The sequence below is a fragment of the Macaca nemestrina genome, chromosome X (assembly GCF_043159975.1).
Source record: "Macaca nemestrina isolate mMacNem1 chromosome X, mMacNem.hap1, whole genome shotgun sequence".
Lineage (NCBI taxonomy): Eukaryota > Metazoa > Chordata > Mammalia > Primates > Cercopithecidae > Macaca > Macaca nemestrina.
In genome coordinates this window covers 145,007,878-145,020,205 of record NC_092145.1, presented here as the reverse complement: position 1 = coordinate 145,020,205, position 12,328 = coordinate 145,007,878, and the positions used below count along the sequence as shown (strand labels likewise).

At 44.0% G+C, this 12,328-nt stretch overlaps 1 protein-coding gene across 6 annotated transcripts in view; it reads left to right on the top strand.

The window, feature by feature from the left end:
- LOC105478158 (carbonic anhydrase 5B) overlaps positions 1-12,328 on the top strand; it is a 99,137-nt gene that overhangs the window by 50,707 nt on the left and 36,102 nt on the right. For 4 of the 6 annotated variants that reach the window (XM_011735205.2, XM_071088550.1, XM_071088551.1 and 1 more), the window contains one exon: positions 11,364-11,557. In XM_011735205.2, the coding sequence (XP_011733507.1) occupies positions 11,416-11,557 (142 nt within the window). In that variant the 5' untranslated portion in view covers positions 11,364-11,415. Of the gene's footprint in view, positions 1-1,059; positions 1,200-11,109; positions 11,263-11,363; positions 11,558-12,328 lie in introns of those variants that run through there. The other 2 variants (XM_071088554.1, XM_071088553.1) reach the window with 2 other exon arrangements.

Genomic DNA, 12,328 nt, shown 5'->3' with positions numbered 1-12,328 from the left:
AGACAGGGCCGAGATTCTTCCCACCACTCCCCGCCCCGGCGCACCGGGTTCCGGAGCTAGGAGAGCTGTTGATCCTGCGAGTATTGTCTGGGTCCCGGCAGGGCGCCCCGGAGTACTGAGTGGGGCCTAATGGGGTATCGAACTCCCCCACCTCAGCCCTCTTCCTCCACTATGGGAGTTACCAAACGGCTATCATCCTTTAAGGTTCTTTGCACAGGACGCGATAATAGCTGTTCCAGAGAAAAGGGAGTGGGCGAGGGCAGTTCCTTGGTAAGTAGGGTTGCCAAGGTTGGTTGAATCCAAATAACTCCAGAAAGTCCAGCCTGCTGTGAATAGCTAGAGACGGGGGTAAGGGCAACAAATCTGAGGTTGCGGTTCCAGAAACCGAGGCGCAGTAAACTGGGACTCCCTCAGATCTGCATTGTATCCGCACCGCCCACTATGCTAGGGGCTGTGGAGAGACACAGCCACCCACCCCCAAGATAGGGGATCAGCATCACAATTGTGCCATGCGGGCAAATCTGAGTCTTCTTCACTCTGCAGTTCCTTCTGGCCTTTTTGTTTTGTGCTCAGCCCTAAAGCTGAAGGAGAGGAACCTCCAAATACAAACCGTGTTGGTTTTCGTGATTCTTGTGGCATTCAATGTTAAATGCTTCTGCCCTGAGGCTTGTGGCAATTGGTTAATATTGGTGTCAGTGCCCTTCCCTCCGGTGTATTTTCACTGGGAGAGTTTGAGAGATAAGGGGAGTTGATATGGACACCTTAGTTTGAAAAGAACTTGTTCTCTCTTAACCACTGAAAACCGCATTGCTTTCTGCTTCCCATTCTTCCTTTACTGATAATCTGGCCATCACTCTGGTGTTTAAAAGTCTTGCTGGAGTATGGAGACAAGTAGCCCTATTTCTGTGGTGAGAGAAGCTGCCCCAGAGCATACCCTTAAATTGTCCCTGCACATCCCTCAGGAGTGGCCACTGTTCTTGGGTATGTTGGAAGTGGAAAACCATAAAGCTTTCTAGGAATATATTTTACTCAGGTATTTTTTTTTTTTAACCTCAGCACCAGGGTTGGAATTCACTGAAATGCCAAAAGCAGCAAGGGCACCGTTCTCTGTGCCTGTACACACCTGCCCTCTTCTCCCTGGAGCCAGGCAAAAAGCTGCAACCACTCACAATTGGAACGCAGTAAAGGTTGAGTGAATTGTGAGTGAATGAATGAATATGAATATTTGGGAAATTTGACGGAAAGGGGAAAATGCATTTCATCTCATTGGTGGCACTGGGCAATTATTAGAAACATATTTTGAAACCTTTGGCTACCACACATTGGGATCATGCTCCCAGGGAAGAAGTGGGTGAGGGGGGAAGCTGAGCTTTCTCAGTCAAGATATTGCAACATAATCTCTAATTTGGGAATTGCAAAAAGGCTTGTTTCCTTTTGAAATCAGGAGGTGATCAAAGGAAGGGTCAATCTGTTGAGAATGAAGGAACTTTTTCCAATGTAATTGTAACCTTTAGTCAGAGTACATTCTTTTTTTTTCTGTTTTGCCTACATATGAATAGCTTAATCAGGCAGAGTTCAAGCTACTTGTCGTTTAATAAATATAAGATTTATGAATGATTCATTGAGGGCTTTCAGAATCTTTGTTTCTACACATTTCTAAGTCTGGAAAACAGCTAAGCGGCAGGTTAGCAAAATCGGAGGATATACATAAATCTTCAGTGATGGCAAAGAGCATATAACACAGAAAGCTCCCCTGTAGTCCATCGAGCCCAGGGACCCATCTTTATGGACAAACTTAAGTATGGACAGATTCTCCATGAAATACAGTAATGTATGGTATTAGTTGATTGTTACGTGCTGTGTTTGATGGTTAAACATTATTTTTGGTTTCACAAACTTGGGTTTTATGAATGCAGTGAGTAAGTTTAAATAACCAACTCTTAATAAACTATAACTTTTAATTTAACAGAGAGGATAGACCTTAGGCCTGAACAAAAATAACCTCATGTGTTGTTATAGGTATTGCAATCTAGTATTAGCTAAATTGAATTTCTGTTTACTTGGATTTTCCTGGAACCTCCTCACCTGGACCTTCCAAGCTCTGTTCCTTCCTTGATTGCCTTTGACTGTTCGTTCTCAGTCTCGGCATCCTTCATGGCTCCTTTTTGTGAGTCTCCCTTGATACACCTGTAACTGCTGGGAGTAGGGGATTCTCTTTCTATCAGTAGCTTCCTGACCGCTCCTGAGCACCAGAGCTCTGTTGGCAACTCTCTCCTAGACCTTTCCTCTCAGCTGTCCCATTGACACCTTAAATCCAATATGATTAGCGGGCTGAGCGCCATGGCTCACGCCTGTACGCTTGTAATCCCAGCACTTCGGGAAGCTGAGGTGGGTGGATCGTTTGAGGCCAGGAGTTCGAGACCAGCCTGGACAACATGGTGAAACTTTGTCTCTACCAAAAATACAAAAATTAGCTGGATGTGGTGGTACGCCTGTGGTCCCAGCTACTTGGGAGGCTAAGGTGGGAGGATCACTTGAACGTGGGAGGCGGAGGGTACAGTGAGCCAAGATCATGCCACTGTACTCCAGCGTGGGTGACAGAGACCCCATCTCGTTCTTCTTCTTTTTCTTTTTTTTGAGATGGAGTTTTGCCCTGTCACCTAGCCTGGAGTACAGTGGCGCAATCTTGGCTCACTGCAACCTCCGCCTCCTGGGTTCAAGTGATTCTCCTGCCTCAGCCTCCCGAGTAGATGGGCTTATAGGCTTGCACCACCATGCACGGCTAATTTTTGTATTTTTAGTGGAGATGGGGTTTTGCTATGTTGGCCAGGCTGGTCTGGGACTCCCGCCATCAAGTGATCCACCCTCCTCGGCCTCCTAAAGTGCTGGGATTACAGGCGTGAGCCTCTGCACCTAAAAAAAAAAACCATCCAATTTGATTAGAGGTATGACCTGCCATCATCTTTCTCTTCCCTGTTTCTCATGACAGGTTCTTTTTTTTTTTTTTTTTTTTTTTTTGAGACAGTCTCGCTCTGTCGCCCAGGCTGGAGTGCAGTGGCACTATCTCAGCTCACTGCAACCTCCACCTCCTGGGTTCAAGCAATTCTCTGCCTCAGCCTCCCGAGTACAGGTCCTGCCACCACGCCCGGCTAATTTTTGTATTTTTAGTAGAGATGGCATTTCACCATCTTGGCCAGGCTGGTCTTGAACTCCTGACCTCTTGATCCACCTGCCTCGGCCTCCCAAAGTGCTGGGATTACAGATGTGAGCCACTGTGCCCAGCCTGACAAGTTCTATTTTTCTGTACAGGGATTCATCCTCGTCCTACTGCCAGCATCACTCCAGCTATTAAATGAGGTCTTCCTCCAGTTCTCCTTTTATTCTCCTTTAACTGAGTGACAGACCCTACCTTTTAAAAATCACAATGGCTGTCTCTTGAATACCAAGTACCCTGTCCAACTCGACTGTCGCTGCCCAGTTCAGTGCTTCATATTCTCTCACTCGGGTTATTGGAGTTTCACTTCAAACTCCACATGCTTCAACCTGACCTACTTACTTCCCACTGAAAACCTGTTTCTCCCACTGTCTCCCCTGTCTCAGTTTATGGTAACTTTATCTTTCCAGTTGTGTAAACCAAAAATCTTCCAGTAATCCTTAACTCCTTTCTTTCACATCTTATAGGCTGTATATTCAAGATATATCAAAAATCCAACCACTTCTTACCACGTCCACTGTGACATCTCTGGATTAGTTCAAGCCTTGGATTATCCCTAAAGGGTTTTCCTACTTCTTTCCTACTTCCTACTTCTTTCCTGTTCCTCCCGGTCTCTACTCCCCAAGGCAATTTTCAATAAGACATGCTGTGATTTTTTTTTTTTTTTTGAGACGGAGTCTCGCTCTGTCACTCTGACGCCCGGCTGGAGTGCTCACTACAACCTCCACCTCCCGAGTTCAAGCGATTCTCCTGCCTCAACCTCCCGAGTAGCTGGGATTACAGACATGCACCACCACACTTGGCTAACTTTTGTATTTTTAGTAGAGTCGTGATTTCACCATGTTGGCCAGGCTGGTTGCGAACTCCTGACCTCCAGTGATCTTCTTCTCCCGCCTCGGCCTCCCAAAGTGCTGGAATTATAGGCTTGAGGCACCACGCCCTGCCTGAGTGATCTTTTAAAAGTGTAAATTACTGTATGTAAATGTAAAATGTTACTGCTCTGCTCAGAAACCTCCATTGTCTTCCCTTTTTACTTAGAGTAGTGGTTTTCAACCTGTGGTAATCCTATTCCCCTCCCCCAGGGGACATCTGGCAATGTCTGTAGATATTTTTTTGTTGTAACAACTCTGGTATAGGGTGGAACTGGCATCTATTGGATGCTAGCCAATAGCGATGCTGCTAAACACCCTACAATGCACATGACATTCCCCCACAACCAAGAGTCATCTGATCAAAACTGTCAATAGTGCCAAGACTGAGAAACCCTAACTTAGAGAAAGAACCCTTGCAGTAGCCCAGAAGTCTTGATCTGTCATCCATTACCCGTGAACCTCATCTCCTACTGCCTTCCTCCTGGTTCACTCTACTCCTGCCATATTGGCCTCCTTACTATCCCTTGAATATGCCAGACAGACGCCCACTTCAGGATCTTTGCCCAGGCAGTTCCCCACGCCTGAAATGTCCTTCCTTTAGATAGCCATGTAACTAATCCCCTACCTCTTCCAATCCTTTGCTCGAATTTTATCTTCTTAACAAGGCCTCCTGTGAGCAATACATTTAAAAATATAACACCCTCTCTCAATTGGCACTCCAAATTCATCTTACCCTGCTCCGCTTTTTACTGGACATATTCCAATTGTCTCTACAACTGACTTGTTTATTACATTTGTTGTTTATTACCTGTATCCCCTACTAAAATGTGAGCTCCACGAGGGTAAGAGCTTTGTTCTGTTCCCCAATGAACCTAGAACCATGTTTCATACTTCATAGATGTTCAATTGATATCTTAATGACAAAAAGAATAAAAGAGTGATGGATTGAATGAAGGATGGTTAAAGGAATCACCTCCTCCCTGACTTTCCTGGCTCCACTTGCTCCCATCCATCCTGTACTCCATCGTCAGAGTCATCGGAAACCATCACTGCTTTCTCCTGTACTCATGGAATAATATGCAAAAGCCTTCCAGTCTCTCGGAAGTTCATATTCCCCAAATTAATCTCAAATCCTCATCTAGCCCCACCTCCTACTGCATCCCCAGGGCATCTGCTTGGCCAGTGTGTTGACAAATATTAATAGCAGACTTGGAATGATGGGAAGTGTGTTGACAAATATTAATAGCAGACTTGGAATGATGGGAAGTTCAGAAATACTCTTGGCTTTCTTTCAGAAAAACCGGTTTGAGGTTTGCGGGTTTTTGTTTTTGTTTTTGTTTTGTCTAAAGGAGAAAAAGAAAATCTTCAGAGTCAGGGTCCCCTGCAGTGAGATCAGCACCATTCTGGGGCACAGATAGAGGTTCAGACTTTTGGACCACTACAAGCAATCTACCACCGAGTGTGGAGGAGAATGACCAAGAGGGTGAAGGTGAGGGTAAAGTCTGGCCCTCTGGAGCCCTCCTGCCCCATAGCCCTAGAGAATCAGTCTGGATGTACAGGAGAAACTTCCTCTAGGCCAGGCGTCATTGGCCTCCAGCCTCAGTGTTGTGCAGACAGTGTGATTACAGAATGCAGGGCAGTCCTCAAGGCATGACCATGGCCCTGGCCGTCAGCCCCAGCTTGCCATGCCTCAGTGCTTTCCGGACGGCTCTCTGTGGAGCAGAGTCAAGGGTCATTTCCCAGACTTCTCTGAGTGCCATGCTAATAGGCCTCAGACCCACCCCCCACCCCCAACAACCTCTTGTGCAGGGCCCTGTGCCTTGGCCTGGTGTGTGTTCACTCATCTGTTTGTACCGCTCTCCTGGCTGGCGGCCATGCCCTTGGCCTCGTCTTGTCACAACCTTCCCTTTGAAGGCAGAGCCCACACATCCTTTCTGTTGACTTTGCATTGTACTTGCCATCATCTTCCCAAAAATTACTATGTCTCATTCTAACTCTATTGTGAGCAAGAAAGGAGGCCTTTTCCACTTGTTTGCCCATATTCCCCTGACACTGGAATTGTTTATTGAGTAAACCTAAGGTTCTGCCCATTTTGACTCTAATTGTTTTCTTCGGCCTTGGGGCCTAATCATCCCCTTCCACCTCCTCGTCATCGGGGAAGGTTCCCCTGTCCATCCCTCTGCCTTTGCCTCCTTGTTAAATTATCTCTCTCCTACAATACATTTTTCAGATGCCACCCTTTCCTGAAACTTAGAGCCCCTGCGCCATATATTCTCATTGCACTAAATCAAGGCTGTCATCGTGTCCAGCTTTGATTAAGAAATATTTGTTTATGGCCAGGCACGGTGGCTCATGCCTGTAATCCCAGCACTTTGGGGGGCCAAGGCGGGCAGATCACCTGAGGTCAGGAGTTTGAGACCAGCCTGGCCAACATGGTGAAACCCCGTCTCTACTAAAAATACAGAAATTAGCCGGGCACCTGTATTCCCAGCTACTCTGGGGGCTGAGGCAGGAGAATCGCTTGAAGCTGGGAGGTGGTGGTTGCAGTGAGCTGAGATCACGCCACTGCACTCCAGCCTGGGTGACAGAGTGAGACTCTGTCTCAAGAAAAAGAAAAGAAAAGAAGTATCTGTTTAATTATGCTACGTAAAATAAGCCAGTGACAGAAGGACAAATACTGTACCATCCCACTTATGTGAGGTACCTAGAATAGGCAAATAAATACACAGAGACATAAAGTAAAAGAGAGATTGCCAGGGGATAAGGGGTAGAGGAGAAGTTCTTCTTTAGTGAGTACATAGTTTATGTTGGGGATGATGAAAAAGTTTTGGGTACAGATGGTGGTGATGATTGCACAACATTATGAATGTATTTAATGCCACTGAATTTGTACATTTACAGCTGGTTAAAATGATAACTATTATGTATGCTTTATCACAATTTTTAAAAAGGTAACAAAAAAGAAGTATTTGTTTAAATAGGTTTTCTTTGTAGATTGCAAGCTTGTGGGAATGGGGAAAGAGCGTGATCTTTTCATCTTTATACAAGCACAGTGCTCGACATGAGATAATCGCTCACCATTGCTTCAGTTCAGGACTGGAAATCAATGGAAAGGAAGCACAGTTAACGCAGGTTTCCCTATATCTTTTAGAAGGTTTTGAAATTTCATTTTAATGTCAAATCAGTTTTATCAGAGGGAATCCTGATTAGTTGCAATTGTTTGTGGATATTTATTGGCTTTAAAAGAAAACAAAAAATGATATTAAAAGTCATCCAAAATGACTATTTTCTTAGCTTTCTCCTTTTATGGGTAGCATTTTAACAAAATCAATTTGAGTAATAATAACTTATATTTATATAACACTTAGCAGCTTTTTCAGAGAGTTTTCATAGCTTGCACCATTTGAAGCCACAGAAAGCGTCAACTTCTTGTTTTTTTGTTTTGTTTAATTTTTTTTTTTTTTTTTTTTTTTTTTTTTGAGACGGAGTCTCGCTCTGTCACCCAGGCTGGAGTGCAGTGGCACAATCTCAGCTCACTGCAGCCTACACCTCCCGGATTCAAGCGATTCTCCTGCCTCAGCCTCCTGAGTAGCTGGGACTACAGGCATGTGCCACCATGCCTGGCTAATCTTCTGTTTTTTCATAGAGACAGGGTTTCTCCAGGTTGGCCAGGATGGTCTCGATCTCCTGACCTTATGATCCACCTGCCTTAGCCTCCCAAAGTGCTGGGATTACAGGCGTGAGCCACCGCACCCGGCTGAACTTCTTGTATAGTGTAACTGAGCAACTATTTTTCCTGCTCCTTGGGTTCTAGATTCTTGCATAAATTTAAGGGTGTACTTTAAGCATTAAACTTAACCATTTCAGTTCATATTACTGTAACCGCTCAAGGGATTCTTCCTACCTGCTGCACAAAGAAAGACCATGGCATTGCAACCGCTGCCTGGACAGAATCCATTTACCAAGACGGAGGAATTGCAATGGAGAAAGAGCCCACTGTGTGGGAGACCGGAGTTTTATTATTACTCAAGTCAGTCTCCACGAGCATCCAGGGATCAGAGTTTTTAAAGATAATTTCGTGGGTAAGGCCTTGAGAAGTGGGGAGGGCTGATTGCTCAGGTTGGAGATGGAATTATAGGGCGTCGAAGTGAGATTTTCTTGCTGTCTTTTGTTCCTGCGTGGGATGGCAGAACTGATTGAGCCAGATTATGGGTCTGGGTGGTGTCAGCTGATCCATCAAGTGCAGGGTCTGCAAAATATCTCAAGCATTGATCTTAGGTTTTACAATAGTGATGTTATCCCAAGGAGCAATTTGGGGAGGTTCAAACTCTTGGAGCCAGAGGCTACACAACCCCTAAACTGTAATTTCTAACCACTAACTAAGTTGTTAGTCCTGCAAAGGCAGACTCATCCCCAGGCAAGAAGGGGGTCTTTTTGGGAAAGGGCTGCTATCAATTTTGTTTCAGAGTCAAGCCATGAACTGAATTCCTTCCCAAAGTTAGTTCGGCCTACATCCAGGAATGAACAAGGACAGCTTAAAGGTTAGAAGCAAGATGGAGTTGATTAGGTCTGATTTTATTCACTGTCATAATTTCCTCAGTTATAATTTTGCAAAGGCAGTTTCAGCATTATAGTAAAGAAAGAGTTTAAGTAGACACAAGGCCAGCCACACCATGTGGGAGATGGAATTAGTAGTGAAATAATCTCCTCCAAAGCTCATAGGTTAGGAGTTTTTCAAAGGCAGTTTAGGGGAATGGGTGGAGGTGGCTAGGCTTGCTGCTGATTGTTTGAGGAGGAGATGAAATCAGTGTCCTTTGATTTCAAAAATACAATGAGGGATAAATTGATAGGATGTCTGGGAATTTGCTTCAAAATAAGCTGGGGAGGAAAATAGCGGGGGGTTGTAGGAGAAGTATAAATAAAACTTGATTGGCCACGAACAGATGGTTGAAATGGAATATTGGGTACGTAGGTGGTTTTATTATAGTGTTCTTACTATACTAGTATAAAATTGAAGTTTTCCATAATAAAGTTTGTCTTTGTTAAGAAAAACAAAGCAGAGTGAGATTCTAAATTGAAGTTGCCAATGGCCTATTGTTCTTTTAAGTCTGCTCAGTTAATTCAGTTAAGGAAGTTATTTGAAAACAGGGTGCTAATGCGCGTCTTCTTTTTCTGGGGTATAGTGTCTCACCCCGAGAAGATTAATGACTGGAACACACACATGGAGTTAAGGAGAGGAAAGTTTAATAGGCAGAAGAAAGGAGAGAGGAGAGCAACTCTCTCTCTTGCGAGAGAGGCGTCCAAAAAAGGGACAAGTGGCGGACTGCAGCAGATTTTATAGGCAGGCGTGAGGAGGCGGTGTCTGATTTACATAGGGGCCACAGATTAGTTCCACCAAATGTGACATTTACATAGCATGTGGGAAGGCTGATCGTCCCACCCTAATCTTATTTTGCAAAGGGGCTTTCTACTTGGCCAGTGCCATCTTGTCTGCTCTTTACCGTACACTTGGCTGGCAAAGAGAAGATGGAGCCGCCATTTTGAAAGTGCCTAGTCCTAGGTAGTATTTTTCTATTGGCACAACTGCCAGCATTCGCCTGTGCAAGCTTCCAGCTTGCTTGTCTATGTCTGCAGCTCAATTTTACAGGCTTCTCTTTGTTAGAAAAGAAAATGATTTGGGGGCTGCTTTTTATTAAAAGGAAAACCTTACTGAGGACTCCCATACCCTCACTATCTGCCTAAGTAATTTCTTCTCAACTCCTATATCACTATTATTTAGCTCAAGGCACTATCAAGATAATCCCTTGAAAGTTTATTACCAGTCCATGTTTTAAATCCTGAGTCAAACATTTGCATCTCTTAAATAAGGTCCATTTTGACATACATGCTCCCTTCAAAAATGTATATACACAGATACACACATAAAACTATAACCTGGCCAGATGCAGTAGCTCACACCTGTAATCCCAGCACTTTATGAGGCCCTTAAGCAGGAGGATTGCTTGAATCCAGGAGTTTGAGACCAACCCAGGTAATATAGTGAGACCCACGCCCCCATCTCTAAAAAAAATAAACAATATTAACCAGGGATAGCCAGACGCAGTGGCTCACAGCTGTAATCCCAGCACTTTGGGAGGCTGAGGTTGGAGGATCACTTGAGGTCATGAGTTCAAGACCAGCCTGGCCAACATGGTGAAACCCTGTCTCTATGAAAAATACAAAAAAGAGCATCTGCACAGGCCGGAGGGAAAGAAAGGAGTTGGAAGAACTGAAGCCCACGTAGCTGGTGGGCAAGCAGGAGTGCAAATGGATGTGAGGCCGAGATCTTAGCAGGGCCAGAGCACATGGCCTTGCAGCCACACCACAGTCATGGTTACACAAATGGTGTCCTGAACAGCTGTTTGAATGTGTCTCAAGTACTCAGACTAAACACTTCTAAATCTGTAGTGGAATGAATGTGTAACCAAGAAAAATTGATTTTTTTTTCAGAATTTCAGAATGGAATAGGGATAGTTTTCAGGGAAAATGGATGAAGCAGTACTGTGGTGGGGAAAGTGTTCAAAGTTAATATTACCATAATTTCAGAACACCATAGTGAATACCTTGGAAAGCATCATCTTCTGAGACTTTGACTGTGACCATGTGAAAGGTGGAGAGAGAATTCAGGATTAACTTTGTCTGTTTTCCCATGTTCAAGGGCCATTGTGTTACACCAAAAATTGGCAAAGAGTCATAGATTATATTTAAGCTCAGATTTCAAAACTGCCCATGACTATTTTGGCAGGATGTGTCATGGGTTTTGTTTTGTTTTGTTTTTGTAAGCAATCTAGATACAGATGTTTGTTTTTAGTCAGACAGCCTGGAGGGAGCTTTAATGTTGGGGTTCTTCGTATATGTAAATACCATGCTGGATAATTAATTGGGATTTCCTAGAGCAATGTTTTTTTTTTTTTTTTTAAATTTTAAGAAACTGTACTGTAAACAGTTTTTTCATTCTTGTGGCTAAAGAGAAGCTTTTCTCTGGACTTCTAATATTTGCCAACCCTGAGGGAAACGCAAAGCATGTGAGTCAGGCCTCAGGACCCTCCCTGCCCTCCACTGAGGGGACCAATGAGTTTGAGGAACAAGAGTGGATAAACGTTAACTCTCATCTGCCCTCCCTCCCTCCACTTCAGGGTGTGTACTCCTAGTCTGAATATTGTCCTACTTAGAGGTTTCTCCATGATCTTAAGTCTCTGTTGTTTACAGCTTTCCCTCCTCTGCCTTCATCCCTCTAGGTTATTAGGTTCCTGCAACTTAACTGGGAACTGATCAAGATTTCAAGCTAAGATGGTGGTGATGAACAGCCTAAGGGTCATTCTTCAAGCATCTCCAGGCAAATTGCTGTGGAGAAAGTTCCAGATTCCGAGATTCATGCCAACGAGGCCCTGCAGCCTCTATACTTGTACTTATAAAACCCGGAACCGAGCCTGTGAGTACACCACTTCCTTAAAGAGAACAAAAAGGGCTCCAGCCTGAGTGACAGAGCGAAATCTCATCTCTTAGAAAAAAAGAAAAGAGGGAGCAAGTGTGCAAGAGCAAAAATACTTGTCTTTATAATAATCACACATGTTAAACATTTGCAGCTATGCTGTCTTTGGCTTTTCAGTGTAGGATTATATGCCTTATGAACTGTGAGAATAGCTGTTTCTCTATTGATTCATGAAAGTAAATGTAGAATGTTCTTTCTTGACTAATTTTAGCATGTTTAAATGATGTCATGCAGAAACTGGACAAGAGACAGATCCCAGTTTTTAATATTTTGGAACCCGTTGTTTATTATTTCTTGGTAGCAATTGTCTTTTTTTTTTTTTTTTTTTTTTCCTTTTAAACAAAGGTTGATCCACAAACCACAAATTATTTCTGGGAACCTTACGTTTCTGGAAGTTGCATGTAAATGTTTGTAAGCAGTTTACTAGCTTCAACATTCTGGAATATTCTGTCCTGAGTTAGGAATTACAAAGTTAATTCTAGCTGTTCAGTTTGCAAGTGTGTGCTCTGCTGTAAGGATGGAAGATTGAGTGAGGCAGGAAATGGTCTTCCTCACACCTCTCTCATCTCGTTCCCCTTCTGGAAATACAAGGCATTGTCCATGTCCGGATGTGGCAGGGATTCTCCACTGCGGCGTGATGGACATTGAGGATGGATCATTGTGTGTTGTGGGAGGTTGTCCTGTGTCCTGGAGGGTCTTTACAGCGTTCCT